General features: G+C 30.7%; 1 protein-coding gene across 1 annotated transcript; it reads left to right on the top strand.

Moving 5' to 3' along the window:
• The first annotated feature begins 5311 nt into the window (after nt 1–5311).
• LOC110695416 (aquaporin PIP2-2-like) lies at nt 5312–7044 on the top strand. The gene is made up of 4 exons (XM_021872653.1): nt 5312–5704; nt 5863–6158; nt 6374–6514; nt 6621–7044. The coding sequence occupies exons 1-4, from the start codon at nt 5389–5391 to the stop codon at nt 6732–6734; spliced, it is 867 nt and encodes a 288-aa protein (XP_021728345.1). The 5' UTR covers nt 5312–5388; the 3' UTR covers nt 6735–7044.
• Nucleotides 7045–26682: the final 19638 nt, after the last annotated feature.

The following is a 26682-nucleotide window of genomic DNA, read 5'->3' as shown; positions in this document are numbered from 1 at the left end:
TCATCACAAAAGTATATCAATTACTAACTAATTTTTAATGACATATTTTAAAATTTGACATAGATTAAAATTTTATTTTAAAATTTAATAAACAACTCAAGTATCGCACAGGACACAAAAACTAGTAGAGAAATAAATACAATTGTCGCAATGAGAAATAAGCAAATTATTCGAAGTACTCCCTCTATCCCTATTTTTTGCTCTATTTGACTGTGCGCGGTCTCCAAGACGCGTCTTCAAACTTCTATCTTTATTTTTTTACACGTAAAAATTATAAAAACGTAATATTAATAAGGTTAATTTGTGAGGAATGTCCTTTTAAGTAGACCTTTTTATGACAAAGGCCCTTTTATAAAAAAAATGTGGCACCAAAAATCCTTATATCATGCTTAGGTTGTGAGGAGGGTCCTTTGACCATTTTTCGACGTTTACTTTCTTAATTTTCGGCCAAAATGACAATGGGACAAAAATAAAGGAAAGTAGGGAGTACTTCATATCAAGAAAAGGTACTAGAACTTTAAAAAAAAAAAAAAAAATTGCTCAAATGTATAATGTAATTTTCGTTCTATTTAATAATATCCAACTTTTATACTACCTCCGGTCCAAATTACTCGCAACTTTGGAATATTTTATATCTCACAAATAATATCCCAAAGTTGCGAGTAATTTGGACCGAAGGTAGTAATTAAAAGATCTCTTTGTCAAAAAAAAAAAACCAACTTTTCCCTGCCCATATATATATATATATATATATATATATATATATATATATATATATATATATATTTATTTTAAACCATACCCTGCCTATATTTGTTGTTTTATACATTGCTTCAAATCTAATATCCACTTGCTTATTGTGTTTTCGGATTCTTATACTCTTGTGACATCAATTTACTATGGCTTTTAAGGAAGATTCGGCTCAACTTTTACCTTTCACAAGTACAGTATTTACGAAGTAGATAGATAGTGACTACACAGGGCTCACCAAATGGTAGGGGAAGCTGCAATTCATGTAATTCGCTTTAATACTATCGTGTAATTTGTTATTTGTTTGGTTTCCCCTTTACAGAAAAAATAAAAATGAAGAAACCTCTCTCTCTCTCTCTCTGTTTTATTTTTTTTTATTTATATTTGTTTTTATAATTTAATTTAATTTATATTTATTTTATTATTATTATTTTTTTAGTTTTAAATAATTAATTGATCACTTAAAATCAGCGTAATGTATTTTAGTGTTGCAATTTGCAAGGCTGGCCAAGAAGGCAAGCGCAACAAATAAGGTTATCCAAAATTTGTAATTCATCATCAGTTAATCATTGTGTCATTTGGGAGAAACATGTAATTAATAAATGAGGCCAGATAACATTAACCTGTAGTTGCATAATTAGCTAATTATTGTTGTGTAAACAATGATATTATTAGAAGCACTGTCATTTCTAAAGAAGATAATTTTCATCAAGTATATATGTGTCTGGCATGATATTTAAAAGATACGTTGACCGATTAATGTATTTATGTCAGTTTGCTTATTGATTAAAATTTGTGAGTTTAATATTCAAATAGTTTGTGATTGTAGCGAGAGAACATTTGTAACACCTAAATCGACCAACTAAAACCTTCATGTGACTTGCCGAATTAGGAATATATTAGGAAATTAAGGAGTTATATACTTCCTCCGTTACGCATTATGTGCAACATTTTCCAAAAACGGGTGTTACACATTATCTACAACAAACTAAAACTTTCTTCTTTTAGTAATTTTTTTTACATAAATTACCAATGTACCCTAAGTTAACTTTACTAACACATATTAAATGATTAAGATTATATGTTATCAACATATTAATCAAAATTAATTAATCAATCAATTATCTAAACCCATCCCAATCTCTCTCCTCCTTCACAACCACATCCACCACCATTATCACCAACTTTTCTCTCACCAGCCTCGCCGCCGCCGCCGCCACCACCACCACTTTTCTCTCTCTTCTCTCACAGCAACGGCCCGAATCCACCCAGCCACAACCCGAATCCCCCTAGCTCCTCCCCTCCATGTCGCCGCAAAATTCCCGACCCAAGTTGCCTCTGTCACCCAAACCTACCCCTGCCGCGCCGAGATCCCGAGAAAAACCCCAATCCCAGCCACCAAAACCCTAACATTGCTTCTTTATTTCCTCACTTCGCTTGGAAACCACCGCCGATCGAGTCACTGACCTCCTATTCCATGATATAGTCGCCGATCCTCCTCGAAATTGAAATTGATTAGGTTGCGGTGGTGAGAGAGTGTGTAAAGGGTGGTTTTGTGGTGGTTGCGAAATGGGTGAACTTGGTTGAGGTGGTTTCAGATCTTGATTGTGTCGGTTTCAGATCTTATTTTTTGGTTGCGGTGGTTTCAGATCTTTGTTTTTGGTTGCGGTGGTGAGAGGGAGTCATGGGATAGGGTGGTGGTGGTGGTTTCGAGGAGTGGGTGGATATTGCTGCTGGTGGCTGGTAGGTGGTGTTGGGGAGAAGCCATGACAGTTCGTTGGAAATGGTGGGCGGTGACCTTGATTGGTTAATTATCCCACTTCTCTCTCCTATCTTAATCACACACCCTTTCACTTTGTTAATTAACCATTAACAAATTTTGTCTTGGGAAACGTGCAACAAGGTTTGTTGCACATAATGCGTAACGGAGGAAGTATGTTGGTTTAGTTTTATGTTTCCTTTAATTTCAAAAAAAAAAAAAAAAGTTTTTATTTATGGGTACACGGTATACCTTTGGTATTGACTTTTTCTTATTCATAAACTTTTAACACCTTCTCACTGGTATATTTGTGGTGTAGTCTTTTACCCAACCGTGACTAACATTTTTTTTTTTTTTTTTTTTTTTTTTTTTTTTTTTTTTTTGGGAAAAAGCTAGAAGTATCATTAATCAAGAATTGGACAAATTGTCCATAAGTACATACGGAGCAACATTAGGGAGACAATAATTTTCCCAAACTTGCTCAAGACCAAAAGGTACTAGCCTAGCTAGGTCACGGGCAACCGAGTTCCCATCCCTGCTAACATGCGACCAAGGGCTGTTCATATTTACTTATTTTCAATTCAGTTCAGCTCCAATAAGTTCAGTTCAGTTCAGCTCCAATCAGTTCAGTTCGGTTCAGCTCTTAATTTCCCTCTCTCATAAAATATTCATTTCAGCTTAGTTCAGTTCAGTTCAGCTCCAATCAGTTCAGTTCAGTTCAGTTCAGCTCAGTTCAATAAATATGAACAGGCCCCAAGATACAAAATCAAAATTCTTGCAAACAAACATAACATCGTCAAGCACAGAATCAAGGTCTGAAAAATAAATCACAGATTTTGAAAGACGATTAATGATAACTTGGCTGTCCGATTCCACCACCAAATTCTTCACCCCATATCGTCGAGCTAACTTGAGGCCAAAAAAATTGCTTTACATTCTGCGATTTTAGGAGGCCATCTCCCCCTAGCTCTCCGAGTCCCAGCAAACAAAACCATCCCAAATGCATCCCTAGCCACGGTCCCTAGACCAACCCAGCCTTCATCAAACCATGACTAACATTGTTAATACCTAGCAAATTAAGTTAACTAAATATGAGGTTAAGATTATAAAACCCCTTTTAATTTGAACATCTAATGTTTTGGTTTGCGTATCGAAAAATTTTCGATTAAGGTTTTTGGAGTCATTATAGCCCTTATGAATCCAAATTGACCTCAATATCAGAAAAAAAAAAAAAAAAAAAGGTTTAGTATGTGTGTCAAGAAATGTCTTGATTTGCATGTTGTAAATTATTTTTGTGTGTTAGTAATTGTTCAGTTAATGTTTTAGGAGTTATTTTGGCCCTTTATAAACCTAAATCGAGCTCAAAATTGGCAAAAAATTACGAAAATATCTCGTTTTACCTTTTATTAAATGTCTCGATTTACATCTTATATATAGAATTGGAGAAGTATGATTAACCTTATTGTTGTGACTATTACATCAATAATCATCATGTATTTAACAATTATAGATATAATGTATTCAATAAATCTAATACACCCTTATGATTGAAATCCCTAGACGCGTGATGGTCTTGAGTTAGTTTGATCAAGTCTCTCACTTAAAATGAGTGACCTTATAAGAACTAATAATAGTGAAATATATGTCAATTAACTAGCCCACATATCATAGTTGGTTTCTAGAAATCATTTTGACCTCTAAAACAATAGAAATAATCTTCATTATGACATTATTAGACCTAAACTATAATTCCTACAAATGGTAGTGTCTAATTAGATTGATTCCTAATATACGAATTATTTATTTACGTTTTGAAAGATGGAATTATGGGGTACGTTGCAACAGTTGGTGATCAATTTACTACTCCCTCCATCCCTGTTCGTTCGTTCCATACTCATATCAAGTCTTATTTGATTCGTCTTAATTAATAGCTTATGAAAATTTAATTGTTATATTTTTTCACTAAGCTAGTGAGCAACTAACAATATTAATGGTCAAAATTTTGCACTAACAAACATGCTATGCACAGTTAAAATAAAAAAAAAATATTTAGGGTCGGAGGAAAAAAAAATTGGAAAAGAAGGGATATGAGACATGATGATATTGATCCATGAACATTCTTGATTGGGTATAGACCATTCACCGATAAATTGACAAACTAAATGATTTATAATAATGAATGTTTGATCAATGTAACTACCATTCAATTTATAGTTGCTTTAGTTTAATTATCTAGTTCCATCTTTTGGAATTGATACCCTTACAATGAATGATTCTGTAAGTTGACCCGACATCTCATGTAACCTCTAGAATTTTTCATCACATCCAAAATGGTAGCTTGTTGAAAGTATTAGACATGAACTTTTACATATAAACCTTAAAGACAACCACATATCTAAGTAATCGAAAAATACCATAAAAGAGGAAAACTTTATATATGAAAAAACGGTCGAAAACATTTTCTAGAAAATGAAGAATATAAATTCCAAACATAATAAAGTTGAAAATTAATAAAATAAAATAAAAACCTAGACAAAAAGGATAATACTACATTAGTGAATTTTGAGAAAAGAACGAGGGAGCCGTTGGAAAAATGGGAAATGGTGGGACCAATGCAAGCTAAGACAACCAAAATCAAATGTCATTTGGACGGCTAATAATTAAGCCATCCCACAGCCCTAAATATTACTAAAATTATCCAACTCATTAATCACAATTATGCTACAAACATTACACTAAAATAATATACTCTTACATAATTAATTAACATACCCCTTAACCTTGCATAAATACCCCTCCTAATCACTCTTCTATTCACAAACAACATACACTCTCAACCTCCTTTCTTTCTCTCTAGCTAATCACCACTCTTCCTCGCCATGACTAAGGATGTCGAAACCGTGGCCGAGCCGAACCAGCCTGAGTTCTCAGCTAAGGACTACCATGACCCTCCCCCTACTCCACTCATAGATATGGAGGAGCTCACTAAGTGGTCTTTTTACAGGGCTTGCATAGCTGAGTTTGTTGCTACTCTTCTCTTCTTGTATATTACCGTCCTTACCGTGATTGGGTACAAAAGCCAGACTGATCCCGCCGCTGGTGGTGAAGACTGTGGTGGTGTTGGAATCCTTGGTATCGCTTGGGCCTTTGGTGGCATGATCTTTATCCTTGTTTACTGCACCGCTGGTATCTCTGGTAAGTAACAATATTACATACTGCCAGATTATTCAACCATCAGTTTAAACTTTTGGTCAATAACTACTCCTTCTGTTAAAAAAACCTAAAGGAGTAATTTTTTAATTTTTTTTTCGACGAATTGATAGTTAACTATTTTTTGTTGGTGTGATATGTAGGAGGACACATCAACCCAGCAGTGACCTTTGGGCTATTCATTGCCAGGAAGGTGTCTCTACCAAGGGCAATTTTGTACATGATTTCTCAATGTCTTGGTGCTATCTGTGGTGTTGGGCTAGTTAAAGCCTTCCAAAAGTCTTACTATGTTCGATACGGCGGTGGTGTTAACGTCATGTCTGCCGGCTACAACAAGGGTACCGGTCTAGGTGCTGAGATCATCGGTACATTCGTTCTTGTCTACACGGTGTTCGCCGCTACTGACCCTAAGAGGAACGCTAGAGACTCCCATGTTCCCGTAAGTTTACTTTAATTTATCCATAATATTACACAAATTTAAATGTTCGGTTGAAGTTGTTACATTTTTAAAATAGTATGCGTAGCATATTAATTATGTATGTGCCGGTGGGTGAAAAATTAGGTCACAAATGTGACTATTTCTTGTAGTGAATGGCCATATACAAGTAATAAGTATGTGACTAACATATAATTTTTTGTTGTTCATTTGTGAAGGTGTTGGCACCACTTCCCATCGGTTTCGCAGTATTCATGGTTCACTTGGCCACCATCCCAATCACCGGTACCGGAATCAACCCTGCTAGAAGTTTTGGAGCTGCCGTGATCTACAACCAAGAGAAATCATGGAACGAGCACGTATGTGACTAAATTATATATACTTCCTCTGTTATTTATTAGTTGTAACTTTTACTTACTCGGTCATAACTAATTAATTTTATTTGTGAATTGTGTTAAATTACAGTGGATATTCTGGGTGGGACCATTCATTGGAGCAGCAGTAGCAGCATTCTACCACCAATACATCCTAAGAGCAGCAGCAATCAAGGCTCTTGGATCATTCAGGAGCAATGCTTAAATTAAATGAAGCATCATTTTCTATTTAAATTTGTGGTTTTTTTTTTAATTATTAATGGGGTTTGAAAAGGATGGAGAGAGAAAAGACCATTCAAATTGTAGATAAACAGCAACAAATGGGGTCAACAATGGGCTATATTAAGGGTGTGTTTGGTTGCTTCTCTCTGTTTGTTTCTTTTTTTCTTGGGGTTTTTTTAAAACCATTGTATGTTGTAAACTTTTTTTTTTTCCTTTTAATATGATAATTAAGTTTATTGTGGAGCTTTGTTATGTGATAATAGCACATATTATTATAGTACATTATCCTTGTTTTTTGTTTACAATTGTCTACTTTTCATGTCATTTTTATATATTCGTCATAATTTTTTTATTGGAATATTCCTCATCAATTTTCTACTTTAAAAAAAAAAAAAAAAGTTTTGTATAATTGTCCCACTTATAAGAAAACAAAATTGGGTATAAAAGTTAAAAGACATGAGGCTTATATGTCAACATTATTATCACATTAGTAGTAGGATTGCAAACAATTTGAGCCAACCGATGAGTGTTATAAAGCTTTTCATTCATTAACAATTTTACAAACTTAAATCAAGCCGAATATTATCATTTGAAATCCTTTTATTTGTTCAATCATTTAAAATTAGAGTGATAATATATTAAACTTACTTGTATTTGTTTATTTAATCAACAAATGAACTTTGACCAATTATACGAAGTACTACCTCCATTACATTGTATATTAGTCGCAATTTTAAAGTTTTTTGATGTCTCACATATAATACTCAAAAGTCACAGCTAATGCATAGCAAAAGAAGTATATTTTGTTATGTCGAAGCTATTCATAAGCTGTTCACTGCATGCCAAAGTAATAAGTTGTTCATATAGCCTCCCTTAAACACTTTGGTTAATTCTAGAAAATGTCAAATGACTAGGATGTACATCCTTTAGTTTCATTTGTTAGAAATATAGCAAACTTTATGGTTACAAATAACTTGGACATGGAGTATAGTCTATATACTTGATATTCAGTGAGAAAAGAGAGTAAAGCTTATATTTTCAACGGGAATTGATTTTGGCACACCTTTAATTGATATTGGCACGCCTCTGTATGAGAAAAGAATAAAAAAAAAAAAAAACTATACTCTCACGTAGAATGTGTCAAAATCAATTTATGATGTGCCAAAAAAATTCCCCACTTCCAACATATATATTTTTGTTGGTCTCAAGTTCAATTAAGTTCCACTTGTGATGATTTTGGGTCATTTTTTAAAAAAAATGCAATGGTTGTCCTTAATAGAGTAAAATTTCATGACTTATCAAATGTTATGTAACGTTGGGGAATCGGATCCATGTGGCACGTATACAAAAAAATTGATTGAAAATTAGAAGCTAAATGAATTTTTTGCTAAATGTGGAAAATAAAAGAAATTTAAATTCATCTCCCAAAATAATCTCCAAGGTTTTTGGGATTACATGTACTATTATGTCAGAAGTACATTTTTTTTTAAACAAAGATGTCAGAAGTACTATTGCTAATAATAAATGAGAAATAAGCAAAAAAAAAAAATTACACAACTTCTAGTATTTTATTTTGAAAAATTTGCAAATTGCCGCCATTTAAAGTTTGTATTTTGCAAATTGCAGCCATTTAAATTTTTTTTTTGCAAATTGCAGCCCAAAAGTTCATATAAATTGTAAATTGCAGCCCGATTCAACTTTTTCATCGGTTTACAAGTTAAAAAATCTTCGGTTAAGGTTTTAGGGACAATTTTATTCCTTAAAGTTCTGAATTGAGCTCGGAATTAGCAAAAAAACAACGCACGTATCTCGTTTTGCCATATTGGAGATACAAGTCCTTGTTTCAACCTTAAATCTACTCATACTCATATTGGGTGCCATTAATTATTTGTTTGAGGTAATTCGAAAAAACTCGTAATAATAATCGAGAAAATAGGTAGTAATTAAGTCTTACATAAATATATTTATCAAAATTACTTAGGGCCTATTTTCATTGACTGAACTCAGCTGAACTGAACGGAACTGAACTGAACTGGAAATGAATATTTTATAAGAGAAGGAAATTAGGAGCTGAGCTGAACTGAACTAAACTGAGCTGAACTGAACTGAACTGAACTGAATTGAACTGAATTTCAACATATAAGAACAGATCCTTAATGTTGCTTTTCTTGTTAGAATTAATCAAAAAGTTACTTTGAGCTAATTATAATATTATGGAGCCTAAGGAGGCCCTCATTTGTAAGGGCGCATTAGTCCTTCGGCCCTAAGGATAACATGCCCTAAATAAATAATTATACGAGAAAACTCAGATAATGACAAGTTTAACAACTAGAATTATCAATCACATCGATTAATTAACGTTTTATAAAGTAAGGAATAATTTGTTACAATCATGCTATGCCACAACCTAAAGTAGGGTGGCAAAATCTTATCGTCATAATTTTTAATTCAGTTCATTCATAAATCATAAGTAAGCACTACTAATTTAAATAGTTAGTAAAATAGAGGATAATACCATCATACATGTACACATATATATTAAGCTAAGAAAACCTTAAAATTGTTTACCAATTAAAGCAGCTATACTTTGGTTTAACGTTTTTGTATATATGTATGTACTTTAAATTGGAATATTAATGTTAATAATTGGAAAAAAGTTATGAATGAACTTTGTAAAATGTTTCACGTAACTTATAATGAACCATAAGTTCAAGATGATATCAATATTATTTTAATTCAATCAAAATAGTTATGAGGGGGAAATTTAATCTAAATAAAAAGCATATAAAAAATGAAATGATAATATTAAAACTAATTATTTTAATTGAACAATGTTGTCATTATTATTGTCAAACTATATTTTTAATGTAACTTCCTTTTAAAGAGATTGTATAGCATCTAAATGACATCTCAGAAGTAAAAGAAGCCAAAAGTCTCATAAGATCTAAATCTTCTCTTGCTTAGAGAAGGTTGAGCTGAGGTTTGAACTATTCAATTTGGAAGGATAGTACAATAAACTAACCTAGCAAAGTTAATTATTGTATTGACAATTAAGATGAAGAGAACATAGTACAAAAATTCATGCACATATGATACGGAGTATATAAGAAGATTTTCCTTTCATAGGGTCATGTTGAGGCTCGACCCTAATTTGATTTTGTCCCTATTAATTCTCTTCATCTGAACTCATTCATGTTATTTATTTAGGTCTTATAGGAAGAACTTTTACACCCTCAAGTAGTTTGTTACTCCGTATGTATTAAGGAAGTATTATATATCATGACATTGTATTAAGCTAATAATCTTCTGTTTTTGGAAAAAAAAAATCTTCTTATTTTAACTTTTTTGTCAGAGACGATCACCGTCCAAACATGAACTAGACGGAATTCTACAGATTATGTGGCTCAAAATCATAGTTATCTTCTTTTTTATAAAATATAATTCAATTCCATTCATAGCCTCAAGAATGATGAAACAACCTATAGGCTATAGACATTGAAATCATAAAGTAGTACTCCGTAGTGGTTGAGTGAAAAGTGAGAACCCTTAGCACAAAAGCGATATTATAATGAGCTGGATTCTAGTTTTTTTTTTCTTCCTAATTTGTGTGGTTACATTGCGATGATGACATGTCATTTCACAATAATTATTTTGTATCATATTCTTAAAAATAATTAAATAATTAATTGGTACATCAAACAGTATTAGCAGCAACAAAGAACACTCTGGAAGTTCCAAAAACATATACTACTGGAGTTTATGCTTCTTATATTTATTTAATCTTAAATTTTGTGATTATGTATATAATTTATCTGAATTGTTAATTATTATAATGATTAGTGATCTAATCCAACCTTATCTTCATGTTTATTAAAAGGATTAGTAACGTTTGAGTTAGGTGAGACTTTAGTTGTGATGATGCACTTCTTAGTATAAAATAATTGGAAGGTCGGTTTTAATCTTTGTTAATTTAAGACTTAAGCCATCTCACTACACCATAAAACACAGCCTAGACAACGATGTGTAAGGTTAATACTTATATATCACCAATAGTATTTGTCCTCTTTTGTTATTATTACATTGATTTTTGTTGAAATAAAAGAGAGTTAGACAATGACATAATTCTCCATGGTTAACTAATTAATGTTCATTGATGAGTAAACTATCTTTACAAAATATGATCAGATGTTAATTATGGGATGAATTAAATAGAGTTTATGCTTTGGAATTGACAAGTTGGTAAATTTTTATTGGGTTAACCAAGAACAAGTAGGGCGACTTGATGCACAGTTACAACTTACAAGTATATTTGGAATACTAACTTGAGGTGATCAACAATGGCCTGACCCAATGAACCGATTGAGCCGGCCTAAACAATAATGAGTTTGTTCAAACTAAAGTCAAGCTAAAAAAAGTGAAGTTTAGACCAATAAGTCAAACATTGTTTTATGGATTTAAACAGAAGATTTTGTATTAAAGGTCTAACCCAACTGGCCTTAAAATTTTACACTACACCCTGGTGTAGCTTTTGCTACCTACACCCCCTCCCCAAGTGACGTTATTTGGTTCTTTTTTGTGTTTACTTTCTTTTTTTCTTTTTTTTTTGTCATATACCATTGCAAGTTAATTCAATATTTTGGGTTCAATTACATGTAAAAATTATTGTACTCGTATAAAATAAAGAGTGTGAAGAGATTTCCATGGTATCAATTATAATAAAGCTATTGATGATCCTTTGTTTCAAAAAACTAAAAAAGCAATTAATTCCTAACTCACAAGCAATCAACTCAATAAGCAAATTGCAAGCCTAATCGAAGCGATTACAAACAAATTGCAGTTGTTATGGCAGCGGTGGTGGCGAGATGATGGTGGTTATTGTGGCAGCGGTGGTAGCGGCAGCAGCGAGACAACTGTGGTCGTGGGGCCGGGCAATAAGGTAATAGTGGTTATTGTGGCTTAATTAGTTAAGTGGGTTAGAGGGGGAAAGTGCGGAGGATTAAGAAGTAGGGAAAATATAAAGAAGCTCACATCACCATTGATAAAGCTTGCTTCTAATTTTAATGAGAAGTGTATAATTTTTAAATTTTTTTATAAACATTATACTCGTATAATTTTATAATTGAACATATAATTTTTTAAAAATGAACATATTTATTTAATAGTTGTAAATGAACATACAATTATTTATAATTGAACATATAATATTTTCAAAATAATGAACATATTTATTTAATGGTTGTAAATGAACATACAATTATTTATAATTGAACATGTAATATTTCAAAAATGAACATATTTAATTAATATTTGTAATTGAACATATAATATTTCAAAACTGAACATATTTATTTAATAGTTGTAAATGAACATACAATTATTTATAATTTAAAATTTAATTAAGGAGCATTATTATAGATGAAAAATGTATAAAATTTATAATTTTTGTACTTGTTATTGAAAAATTTTGAAGGTAACACACACTCCTTATTGTAATTGTAAGAATCATTTCTATGAAAACTACAATAATATAGCATGCACTCTTATTGAAATTTCTTATTAAATTTGTAAAAATAACTACTTCATGATATAATTGGGTGCTTTAATTAGTAGTATTATAATTGGGTGCTTTAATTAGTAGTATAAAATGAACTTTTAAGTATATGCACATGTTCATTATAAAATTAATGCATTTACTTGTTAAAAATGAAATGATCATGAATAAGAATGAAAATGAACATTTATCAATACGTAAATTAACATTTACATATAATGAAAATGAACATTTATCAATACGTAAATTAACATTTCACATTAATTAAAATGTGAATGATGTTATACTAACCTATAAATGAACATTTAACAAAATGAAAATGAACATTTATAAAAAATAAAAAAAATTATAGAAATAATAATAATAATAATAATAATAATAATAATTAAATAAATAAATAAAAACTACGAACTATAATCTTTGTTTCTCTTCTCTGAAACGGTTTCCTTTGCTTTGCAAACAATACTGAAGAATGTACTGATATAATTTACTAGTTTTTCAATAAAAATTACTAAGATAATAGTATAATACTTACATTGATATACAATTTTCATGGTTGATGTTTCGATTACATTTTTGAAATACATCGCAACAAAAAAATTAGTAAAACCTAGGGTTTATACTCTTTTTATTCCAAATTTCAACAAAATAACTTACTTTTTCAGATTTTGCGCCTTGTTTTATTGAATTTCATAGTGCTTGAAGATTTTTTGTGATAATTTAAAAATAATTTTGCAATTAAAGCTTTTGATGAGAAAGAAACTTGCAGAGAAATGGGTGTGGAGAGAGAAAATGTAAAAAAAGGTAAGGAGAGATAAAATGAAAGTTAGTGGAGGGTGTGGGTAGTAATTTAAATGACGCATTTAGAGGGGGTGTAGGGTGTCTTACCTACACTAGGGTCTAGTGTTCACTAATAACACTTGGCCAACTCGATTTTAAACCACCTTTTCAATGGGGCTTTGGATTGACTAAAAGCAGCCCAAATCATGGGAGTTTGGCCCATTATCATTAAGTATCACATATGTCTGATGAACTAGGTTTTGATACTAACCTTAGATCGACCTTGGTGGTTTTAGTTGGACTAAGGATTAATGGTATCAAATTGACTTTGGACACTATTCATTTACATTACTTTGACCATGTCTTATTATTAATGGAGATTTTGTCTGATAACACCTTTTTTAACAATTTTGTTGTGAAGAACCACCTTATAATTTTTTTTGTTAAAACACACCTAAAATCACACTTCCTCTGTTCTTTTTTACTTGAACTGTTTCTTTTATCACGTTTGCCAATGCAAAACTTTAACGATCAATACCTTCAATTCTCCATAAGTAAAAATCATAAATGTTATATATTATGATAGTATTTATTGAGACGAATTCAAAAAGATCTTTCATGAATATGTTTTTCCCTACATATTATTCACAAAAGACGGTCAAAGGAAGAGTAGTGAATAGTGTAAAAGTCAAAGCGGGTCGAGTAAAACTTTAACGATCAATTATCACATTTGTCAATGTAAAACTTTAACGATCAATAACTTCAATTCTCCATAAGTAAAAATCATAAATGTTATATATTATGATAGTATTTATTGAAACGAATTCAAAAAGATCTTTCATGAATATGTTTTTCCCTACATATTATTCACAAAAGACAGTCAAAGGAGGAGTAGTGAATAGTGTAAAAGTCAAAGCGGGTCGAGTAAAAAAGAACGGAGGAAGTATTACTTTTGTAAAATCACACCTGTGAGCGGTCTGTTAACTCGGTTTTACGGTGTTGACTATCACGTGAGAGGAACGTGTGTCGGTTTATCCCCCTCCATTCTAATTTTTTACCATTTCTTTCCTTCCAATTAAATTTTCTCTCTCTTCCTAATTAAACCTTCTTATCTCTCCTGTTCTTCACCCAAATCTCCATAGCTCTCCTCTGAAGAATTTGAACTCTAATTTTGAGCTCCAATTTCTAAAAATATACTCAATTTGCATAACAACGAGGCAAGTAAGTAGTTTAAATTAAATAATTGTTCCATTAATTTTGTTGATTTCGCGAATTATCATAACTTAGGGTTTAAAATTGTAATTAGGGTTTTTGATTTGGGGGTTAATTATTCCCAACAATATTTTGTAGGATGAAGGTAGAAGTTATGTCGAAGGGTCAGAATTCGAGGGAAAGAAAGGGTAAAAAATTAGAAGGGATGGGCTGGGTGTAAACTGGCGCGCGTGCCTCTCACGTGATAATCAACGTCATAAAATCGAGTCAACATGAAACCACCCTCTAGTGTGTTTTTATAAAAGTTATCTGGTTTTAGGTGTTTTTTAACAAAAAATAAAATAAAATAAAAAAATTATAAGGTGGTTCTTCACAACAAAATTGTTTTAAAAGATGTTATCTAACAAAATTTTCATTATTAATATAAAAATACAAAAATAATTATGTTAAATGATATTGGTGTAAATGTATATTTTCAATGTACTAATTATGTTCCTTATTAGTTGCAACAAAGAATATTATATATATCGCAAATAATATCCTTTGTTTTAATTAATAAAAAAACAAGGATAATATTAAATTTTTAAGTTTTTAACTAATAAAAATCTATAATGGTAAAAATTTTGCGTTGACAAATGTTAAAGTCAATATGGTGTAATTATTTAGAAAAGATTAAAGTATGACCGTCACTAGTTACTTTTATCTCAACTTAATTAATTTGAATGATTTCATTTGACCCTTTCTTTCTCTTAGTTTTATCATTTTCTTTTTATTTATGCCTCCTTACTAAAAAACTATCATATTTGTCAAGTTCATTACTAAGTTGAACTGTTATTTCTTGTAGTACAGTAGCATTGAGAATGAGATAAAAAGACTAAACGGTTATGCTTACAAAAACGCATAATTTTTCGTGATAATCTACATCGCTAGTTATAGATTATTTTAGCTTCATATGTGATTTACAACTAATCAAGAGAAATTATGTCTTTTTAATTGGATGACAAATTTTGGACATTTAAGAAATATTTATAACGTATAGTAAATTAGGGAAGATTTTGTTCTCACCACACACTAAAGGACATGAGTTATGAAATGTTAGAATTAAGCGTTTAAATGAGATAAATTGGGATTAATTCATGTACATGATAAAATTCATTATGAATATGAAATCATAGCCAAAATAAAGCTCAATTTAATTAATTACGATAATTAGTTTAATTTTGCCTTTAAAATAGTTTTTTTTATAAATACTTAAATATATAAATTATAAATAAATAAAACTATGAGGCATTATAATTAAAAAGTGATGCATCCAAATAATAAGAGATACCTATTAAATTCAAAAGAATTTAAAAGCTTAAAATAGTAACATAGATAGCGAAAATTGCGCCTACTCAAGTAGGTTGGATGTGAAAGTATTTTATAACAAGTATAATATAATATCACATACTAAAAAATAGTTAATAATATACTTTCTCTCATTACATATATATGAACAATACAACAATAATCTACATTACTAATAGACTTATTAGTTTACAAAAATATTTATGAAATTTGTTACCAATATATGATTTATAAAAATAATTACGAAATAATTTTATGTAATTTGTTATTTCATAAATAGTGAAAAACAATCAATTATTTAGTTTCTTATTGATTTAAATGATTCAATTTCCAAATTATTTGTGTGAAACATTACTGGGATATTAATTTAAAAATTATTTACAGAAGTCTCAAGCCATGTCATTTAGTTGACAGTCAATACTTGGACATCAATTCAAAAAATTAATTATATGTGTCTCTTTACTGTTCATTTCATTGATAGTGAATTTAAAATGTGAATTCTATTGGATAAGTAGTTGACACAAATATTAATTCAAATTAAAATGCATGCACTAATCAAGTGAATGTTTCTGACTCGTTTACGTCACCACCTTAACCTATCTTCATGCATAAAGTAAAGTAAGTGTCGAATTACTTGAAGGGTAGTGTCCAATTAATTTATTTTGGTCTTTTATATATGTTTTGTTATGATTTAAAATAAATCTTTAATTATTTTGGTCAAATCTTGTAATTTGGGTTGATTTAAAGTGTTACTTGCTTTCTTGATTTATAGGTGGGTTGCACTGTGTATAGAGATCAATCAAGATTAAGATGAGTAAATGACTTTAGAAGATAATGATATAAATTGAAGATTAGGATGACGTGATTATTAGTTTATTACATCAATATTGATTGTACAACTTTAGTTTATTACATTCATTCTTGCTACTGTAGCTTCGTTCATTCGTTCGCTAGTCATAAGCTCAACTTAATAAATATTCTAAGTATCCTTACAACACTTCTTTAAAATTCAAAGTAAACTTAATTTATTTCAAATAAAAGAACTAAAATAACAAGTAAATTATCTTATCACAAATATGATTATGGTACTATTAGTAGAAAAGTTTTATCTTATAGGGTGATTGTTGATGATCAGTGTCATTTATGTTCATTGATGGGTAGGCTTTATACAATTTTGTAGAGTAATGAAGTATAGATTTTATGTTTCTTCTTAAATCAAGTAGCTAGAGATTTTTTTGAAACTTGTTAAAGGACCATCTCAATAAAAGCTTAAGCTAATGGTTAAGGTCTAACAATATGTTTTATACTTTATCATGTCCCCTCTCTTCACGTAATATTCCACTTTGAAAGGAGGGGTGAAGTATTTTGTAATACCTGAATATTTTATAAATTTATACGTATAAATTAAGTTATTTTAATCATTAAGTAACCTTCCTTATTGTAGGGAATATTTCAAGCATTACCCCAAACTTGAACCCCACTATAATCATACACTAAAGTACAGTGGCGTCCAAAGGGAAAGAAGCTAGAGCAAAAGAGTCGCCAACAAGTTTTAGGAACTTGTAAACAGTTCACGAGGTGAAGGTTACACCCCTTAACGATCCAGGAGATCGTCAACTCCAATAGGTCTGGAACCATGACTGGTAGTTTGGGGATGAAGGTACAAATCCAACCTAAAAGAGATTGAACCTGCCCTAATAATAGACCTCTACTTTATTCTTCTCGCATTCATGTGCGCTTTCTGACTAACATGCAATCAATAGGTTTACCCTAAACCTGTTTATCTATGTTGGTTGAATTTAATGCACAAATAAAACTATTATTGGCGATCACTCGAATTATAATCAAATTAACCCTAAACAAGATTATTAATTATCTTATTAAGCATGATTACAAGTACAAATTCCCTTTAAACATGCATAAAAGGTGTGATCAAGCAATAACAATAAAAATAATATCAAGCAACATAATCATAATAATTATAATCATGATCATGTTAAAGCATAATAATAGTAAGATCCTAGGCATGATATTAACAAGATTAATAACAAACCCTAGCATGTCACTAAGCAATAAAAATCAAAGCTTTAACACTAACATGATACTAACATTAATATTAGGAAAAGAATAGCAAGCATCACAAGAATCACAATTGTCATATTTGATATTATAACCTTTTTCAAACATGATACTAGGAAAATCAAAACATCCTAACATGATACTAGGAATCATAATAACAACCTAGACATGATTTATATATCATAATATCAATAAATCACTTAAAGCACTTATTTGGATGCCTCGTATCTCTTTCTAATAAAAAAATACACACGTTAGTAACTTCAAGGAAAATAATAATTAAAACAATTAAATTAAATAATTGAAAGAGAGATTTGGGACCAAACCCTCAGAAATATCAAACCTTTTACGTCTAGGGCGAAGGCAACTTCGAATATGGCTAGGTGATCTAGGTCTTGTGAATGCGGAATTTTGTATTTTGAGAAAAGCTAGTTTAGAAGAGAGAGAGAGAGAAAGAAAGAGTAATCAAAAATTTCTTGATGAGAGTTGGTGAATAGAGAGAATTGGGAAATTGGTGAATGAAAACGAAGTTTTTAGAAGGCTATTTATAGAGAAAATCAGCCAAAAAGATAGAAAAATCGAAACAGAGTTCTGACGCGCAAAACGAGATTAGCGCCAGACGCTGACATTAGCGCCAGGCGCCAAGCTTAGCGTCAGGCGCTAATGCTGGCGTTTGGCGCTAACTTAATTATCGACGTGTTTTTAAAATCAGATAGAAATTGCCGTACAGGAGGATAAAATCGTATTTTCCTCAAAAACATTCTTTTATTCTGATTAAAACTCTAAAAAGGTCAACAAATGTCAATTTATCAATGCTAATTGAATTAGGAATGAAAAGAACCTTCTAGAAGAAACTAGAAAACTAAAACCATTCCTAATTGCATTAGGAATGATAAATCTATACTAGGCCCTCCTCTAGATCATTGGGCCGCATATAAGGCTCAAACCAGGCCCAGTTCAGTAACTTGGCCATAACTTCCTCGATATTCATCGGAATTGGGCTTATAATATATCGTCGGAAAGCTCTTTTCAAGCCCTATCCAACTACACTACTATTGGACCCATATCATGGACCAACCAAACTGGATTGACTGTTTTCTTAAAATAGGTTTTCAAAAACACAGAGAAGAGAAAAGAAATTAAAACTATCCGCAACACTAGACTTTCCACACTTTCACTTCATTCGATTATGATTCGACGTGAAAGGTACTCATCACTGGGTTTGGTTTTGGGGAGACACAAATGGGTGTCTACACACGCGTTTTCTTATTTTGATAAAATTTAGCCGTACGAGAGGGCAAAATCGTATTTTCCTTACTTCTTTTATTCTGATTAAAACTATTAAAAGTCAACTAAAGTCAATTTATCAATGCTAATTAAATTAGAAATGAAAATAACCTTCTAGAAGAATCTAGAAGAATATAATCAATTCTAATCACATTATGGGTGATAAATCAATATTAGGCCATCCTCTAGATCATTGGGCCGCATATAAATTTCAAACCGGACCCAGTTAGTAATTTGGCCATAACTTCCTCATTATTTATCGGAATTGGGCTTATAATATATCGTTGAAAAACTCTTTTTGAACCAAACCCAACTACACCATTATTGGAACCTTGCCATAGACCAAACCAAACTGGATTGGTTGTTTTCTTAAAATAGGTTTTCAAAAACAGAGAGAAAGAAAAGAATTAAAAACTAACTGCAACACTATACTTTTCACACTTTTACTTCATTTGATTATGATTCGGCGTGAAAGGTACTCATCACTGGGTTTGGTTTTGGGAAACACAAATGGGTGTCTACACTTATCTACGTAGTTTATTTTTGAAAAGTTTGAAACCTTATTTTATATCTTATAAAACTCTTGTTTATAAACTATAAATACTTCTTATACCCTAATTATATTACGCTTTGTCTCGGCTTACTCCAACTTTATACTCTGCAAAAATTCTCTTGTGAGGTTTACTACTTTTGCCTTTAATATGATGTTCCAAATTAATCATCAATTGGATTTTCTAAATCAAAGTCAACTCTTGTGTTTGGTGCGCATGAATAAGCATCTCATATTCATGAGATTTTATTATACAATGTGAAAGAAAGTGTGATGTTCTCCTTGTCAATCAAAACGACTATCCTATAGGTTCAGATTGTATTTTTGTGACGGTAATCACACAAACTCTTTTGAGATGTTTGATTAACTATCGATATTTTGGAGTTGCTTGATTATAATGTGATTGTATTAAATTATTAGAATTGTTCGGTTATAATTTGTTTATTGACTGTACTCTGTATTATTATTATGTGCAAATTTTATAATTGTAATTCGTGTGATCAAGTTTGTATATGTATATGTATATGTATATAATTGATTATTGGTATTATATGATTTGATTGGATATTATTATTGTATTAGTTTTATTATTTATGATTGATTATGTTTTATTCTAGGGTTATAATGTTGTTTTTATAGGGAGTATTGTTTTATCAAGGTTTTAGGGTTGTTAATGCATAGTATTATTTTTGGGTTAAGATTTGATTAATTTTAGGAACTAGTTTTATTGCCCTAAGAGTCAAGATATTTATGAATCGAATTGTCATTTTACTTGGGAACATGTGTCATTATTGAGATATTATAATTAGTTTGTGAATGATTATTTGATCAAGTATGAGATCAAAAGGTTGAGAAATTATTGTTTTGTTCTTGGTTTGAGGCTCAGTGTTATAGACCTTAGTCCTTGGCATGTTGGTAAGGAGATGATAATCATGAGTTAAGAATGAGGTACAATGTTTATTATTTATTTTTTTATGGCCCGCTACAGTGGGAATTGGCCCGTATGTGGTCTGGTTCAAGGTGTTTTCTGGTTATTGAGAGTATTCAAGTTTTTATACTTGTTGGTTTGTTATTCGAATTGCCCATGTCCAAGGCTAGGTATAGAACAAAGAGCATGGCACACTTATTGGTTATGAGTTAATTGAGTGGAAGATTATATTATTATTCGAGGTTGAGTTGTTAAAGGTTATTTTTTTTTTTCAGAGTACAATGTGTAACGTAGTTTCGAACTACATTGTTTAATTGAACTAGTAAGGTTAATTATTATATTATCTTTTGTATTCTGATATGTGGTGATTACTCAGCTTTTGCTGACGTGTGGGTTACTTTGTTGTGCTATTTGTGTTGTGGCCATGTCTTTTTCTTATGGTGGCCCTGCGACGATCTATTTTGGAATTTGTCCTTAATAGTGAGCAGTCAAGACTTTCTAAACAGGTTAATGAAGTGTTGTAGCTAAAGGAGCTCAAGTGTTTCGATTAGTTTGTTATAACAAGTTTGTAAAGTTGTATAAATAGCTCACCTAGATTTATTGAGTTGTACAGTTGAAATTTTGTAAGCCTTAACACTTGACAGATTGTCGAGTGTGGTGGTGATACCTCTGATTTAGGTGTATGTTTCCGCAATTTTATTCAAAGGTTGTTTATTTTTCCTTTATTTATTGTTTATGATTAGCTAGTAAATCGGGGGTTTACATATTTGAATTCAATAACTTTTATGTCACACTGGCTCTTGATACCATGTTAAAGAACAATCTCAACAAAAAAACTTAAACTAATGGTTGAGGCTCAAAAATATGTTTTATACTATATGAAAACTTATTTAACTGAAAAGGAAAGCTAAAAATTATGTTAAAGAGGTGTAGTTCAATGGATCTTTTAAGTACCGATTCATTTACCTTTAACAACAAATTAAATAATTAATGATTGTGCAATTAGATAGAATGGAAATTAGATAGAGTGGAAATTGCAAAAAAATAAAATAAAATAAAATAAAATAAAATAAAATAATAAAAAAAAAAATAATTTTTTCAAATTTTAAGTCATAAGGGTGAGTAAGTTGGAAAAGAAATTGAGTAGTGTTTGCTTGATTAGAAGCTTGAGAAAATATTTTTTAATAACTATTTAGAATGTTAGCTCAAAAGATACTCCAACACAATTTATGAAAAGAAAACCAAGGTTCTTAAGGGTCGTTTCCTTCATATGCATTGTGTTGCACATATAGTTAATTTTGTAGTTGATGGTGATTTGAATATAGTTAATGAATCTATGTTGCTCGTGTTAGACATTTTGGGGATACAACTTCTTTAACTCTTAAGGCTGCTATTGAGTCATTATTAATTCAGTATTCTTTGTTTTCTCTCAAGTAAGGGGTCAGAGTTATGACAGGACAAGTAAAATGCAAGGTTTAATTAATGGCCTTAGAACCTTAACAAAGAAAGAACGTAAACAAGCATACTTTGTTTATTGCTTTGCTCACCAATTTCAGTTAACCCAAGTTGCACTTGCTAGAAAGCATCTTGATTGTGCTTGGCTCTTTAGTGACATGCTTGCACCTCTCTTGAATTTTGTGGGTTTCTCACTGAAGAGTAAAGAATTTCTTCGTGATAAACAAGCTCAAGAAGTTGTTGATACAATATCCCTAGGTGAACTTGAAACGGGTTCAGGTTTAAATCAAGAACGGTGGTTAGGAAGACCTTGTGACACTCGTTGGGGTTCCCACTTTAAAACATTGTAAATGGCTTGATATATTTCCTTCGATCATTGGCTCACTTGATGAGATTGCTAAATTTGTCGAAGCAAAATCTATGGCAGATGATTTTAACATAGCACAAAGTATTATTGGTTGGTTAATGACTTTTTATTTTGTGTTTATGGCTCATTTAATGGTTGCTATATTCGCAATTACAAATGAGTTGAATGTTGCTTCACAAAAACATGATCAAGATATTGTAATTTATAAATGCAATGGCCATGGTTAACGTAACCAAGACTAATTTGCAAGAGTGGAGAGAAGGGATTTCCTTATGGAGAAGATCTTGTCTTTCATAACGAAATATGAGATTGAGGCTCCATATATGGATGCAACATATGTTGGTCCCGGGAGAAGGATGTTTATGCGTCAGAGAGTTATTACAAATCTTCATCATTTTAGAGTTGAGGTGTGTAGACACCCATTTGTGTCTCCCCAAAACCAAACCCAGTGATGAGTACCTTTCACGTCGAATCATAATCGAATGAAGTGAAAGTATGGAAAGTTTAGTGTTGTGGATAGTTTTAATTTCTTTTCTCCTCTCTCTGTTTTTGAAAACCTATTTTAAGAAAACAGCCAATCCAGTTTGGTTGGTCCATGATATGGGTCCAATAGTAGTGTAGTTGGATAGGGTTTGAAAAGCAATTGGTCTTAGCTACACTCTAGTGCAGCCAAGATGGCTACAACAAGTGAGGCCCAAAACGCGCGGCCCAAATAAAAAATGAACATTTAGTTAAAAAATATGAACATGAAAAAATGAACATTTAATAACAAAAAATGAACACGTTAAAAAAATGAACATTTAATACTAAAAAGTGAACATGTTATAAGGAAATGAGCATTTATTAAAAATGAATCTGATTATCATATAATCATAAATTTGCTAGACCACGACCTTAAATATGAACATTTAGTTAGAAAAATGAACACATAAAAAAAAAGAATATTCAGTAATAAAAATGAACACGTAAAAAAATGAGCATTCAGTAATAAAAAGTGAACATGTCAAAAAAATGAAATGAACATTTAGTATATTAGAAATGAACCTTTATCATACAACTATAAAATTGGGATCATATACATTAGAAATTCTCCAACTTAAAGGCAAATTCATTGTACATATCATATACTTCTTCATCACTTCTTATTTGTTTCTTCACTAATTCAAATCTTTGTCTTCTACAAATACAATTAATCTGTACTCACTAAAATATACCAAATAATCAGAATTTTCATAATCATCACAACATATGTTCATAATAATTCATATTCTTATTCATCAATTCTTACTTGTTTCTTCACTAATTCAGATTCTTTGCCTTCCAAGAATACAATTGATCTGTACTCATTAAAATATAACAAATAACAACAAATAATTAGAATTTTCAATCATAATCATCACAACATATGTTCATAATCATCACATTATATGTTCAAAATGATTATTTAGAATGTTCATAATGTATAATCATTAATATAAATAGTTACAAATATAAATTATCACTCTATATGTCATTTGCGTTCATAATCAATAACAGATATGTTCGTAATAAAAAATAACGAAACATATATGTTCATAATAAATATGGAAATTTTTCATAGTTTCAATACTAAATGTTCAAATAATTCAACTTTCAACCTAATGAAATGAACATTTCATAAAAATATATACACTTTAAAAAATGAACAATTAGTATTAAAAAATAAAGATGTACAAAAATGAACATGTAAAAAAAAGTTATGAACATTTAGGATATTAAAAATGAACATGATTTTCATATAGGTTCAAATTCATTGTATATAATTATTAACGAAAAAAATAAAGATATAATAAATTGTTGAAATATGTTCAATTTTTATGTACTAAATGTTCATTTTCAATGAACTAAAAGTTCATTTTCTACTATATATTCATTTTTAAATTACTACGTGTTCATTTTTTTTTTACAGAAATTATACTCAAGTTCGATCGTAATTAGTTTAACTCCAAAAAAGTTAAATATAATTAAATTAATCTTGATTCATCATATAGAGAAAATAATTATTGATTTTTTCTTCAAAAACAATAATAATTATTTATTTTCCATAGAAAAAATAGTTATTGATTTGTAACATGATTGAGAATCTAAAAACCACCAACAAAAGAGAGAGAAAGAATACCAAGAATTTAAATATTTTCAAAAAAAAATTAAGCAATTCAATTACTATTCACATCAAAATCAGAATACCAAGAATTAAAATTAAATCATAAAATCAAAAACCAATTTATCAAGAGTATATTGAAACTCATCAAATTATAAATTCAAAAACAATTACAAACTCATCCAAAGTCTAACTTAATCAAACTAATTGTAAACAACACAAAAACTAACCTTCATTGATGATCTCATTAAGATTAACAACCAAATCCATAGTGTTGCATATAACAAAGGAGAGAGAAAATGTCAAATGAAAGAGAAGAAAGAGGAGAGAGAGAATTTCGAATGGAAGATGGGAGAGAGGAGAGAGAAAATTGAGATCAAAATTATTATTATGAAAGTGAAGAAAGAGAATTATAAAAAATGAAACTTGAAGAAGAAGATGAATTAAGTTTGTGTTTCATTCAGTGAAGGCTGCGTTTTGCCTTGATGCAGCTATCTTGGATGCATTAGAATGCAGCCAAGAATTTGTATTTGAAAAGAGCTTTCCAACGATATATTATAAGCTCAATTCCGGTGAATATTGAGGAAGTTATGGCCAAATTGCTGAACTGGGCCCGGTTTGAGCCTTATATGCGGCCCAATGATCTAGAGGAGGGCCTAATAGATTTATCATTCCTAATGCAATTAGAAATGGTTTTAGTCTTCTAGATTCTTCTAGAAGGTTCTTTTCATTCCTAATTCAATTAGCATTGATAAATTGACTTTTGTTGACTTTTTAGAGTTTTAATCAGAATAAAAGAATGTTTTTGAGGAGAATACGATTTTATCCTCCTGTACGGCAATTTCTATCTGATTTTAGAAAACGCGTCAATATTTTAGTCAACGCCAAACGCCAACATTAGCGCCTGACGCTAAGCTTGGCGCCTGGCGCTAACCTCGTTTTACGCGTCAGAACTCTGTTTTGATTTTTTATCTTTTTGGCTGATTTTCTTTATAAATAGCCTTCTAAAAACTCCATTTTCATTCACCAATTTTCACCAACTCTCATCAAGATTTTCTTGATTATTTTTTCTCTCTTTTCTAAACTAGCCTTTTCTCAAATACAAAATTCCGCATTCGCAAAACTTAGATACACCTAGTCATATTCGAAGTTGCCTTCGCCCTAGACATGAAAGGTTTTAATTTCTGAGGGTTTGGTCCCAAATCTCTCTTTCAATTATTTAATTTAGTTGTTTGTTTATTATTTTCCTTGAAGTTACTAACGCGTGTATTTTGTTATTAGAAAGACCTACGAGGCATCCAAGTAAGTACTTTAATGCTTTTTATTGTTATTATGATGTAGAAATCATGCTTAGATTGTTATTTTGATTCCTAGTATCATGTTTAGGGTAACTTTAATATCAAGTATGATTAAAAGTATGATGCTTCCTATGTTCTTTCCTAATATCATGTTAGGGTTAAAGTTTTGATTATTATATGCTTAGTGACATGCTAGGGGTTGCTATTAATCTTGTTAGTATCATGCCTAGGATCTTGCTATTATGCTTTAACATGATTATTTTAATTATATATTATTATTATGATTATTATTCTGTTGCTTGATATTTATTGTTATTGCTTGATCACGCCTTTTAATTGCATGTTTAAAGGGAATTTGTACTTGTAATCACGCTTAATAAGATAATTAATAATCTTGTTTAGGGTTAATTTGATTATAATTCAAGTGATCGCCAATAATAGATTTATTTGTGCATTAAATTCAACCAACATAGATAACCAGGTTTAGGGTAAACCTAATGATTGCATGTTAGTCAGAAAGCGCACATGAATACGATTAAAATAAAGTAGAGGCCTATTATTAGGGCAGGTTCAATCTCTTTTAGGTTGGATTTGTACCTTCATCCCCGAACTACCAGTCATGGTTCCAGACCTATTGGAGTTGACGATCTCTTGGATCGTTAAGGGTTGTAACCTTCACCTCGTGAACGGTTTACAAGTTCCTAAAATTTGTTGGCGACTCTTTTGCTCTAGCTTATTTCCCTTTGGACGCCACCGTACTTTAGTGTATGATCACAGTGGGGTTCAAGTTAGGGATAATGCTTGAAATATTCCCTACAAGGTGTTTATGACTTTTATGAGTGTCATTGATCTTCAGTTACAAAAGCTTGAAAATCGATTTCCCGAGGTAAGTAAAGACGAACTTCTTGTGTTTATGTCTTGTTTAAGTTCGGCTAAT

The sequence above is a fragment of the Chenopodium quinoa genome, unplaced genomic scaffold, assembly GCF_001683475.1.
Source record: "Chenopodium quinoa cultivar QQ74 unplaced genomic scaffold, ASM168347v1, whole genome shotgun sequence".
Lineage (NCBI taxonomy): Eukaryota > Viridiplantae > Streptophyta > Magnoliopsida > Caryophyllales > Amaranthaceae > Chenopodium > Chenopodium quinoa.
This window is presented reverse-complemented; position numbering and strand designations above follow the sequence as displayed.

Bases quoted from the DNA above. Each gene is read 5' to 3' on its own strand.
- LOC110695416 (XM_021872653.1), top strand. From the start codon at position 5,389: ATGACTAAGGATGTCGAAACCGTGGCCGAGCCGAACCAGCCTGAGTTC. The intron at 5,705-5,862 runs GTAAGTAACAAT...TGTGATATGTAG, and splicing joins CTGCACCGCTGGTATCTCTG to GAGGACACATCAACCCAGCA. The intron at 6,159-6,373 runs GTAAGTTTACTT...TCATTTGTGAAG, and splicing joins CTAGAGACTCCCATGTTCCC to GTGTTGGCACCACTTCCCAT.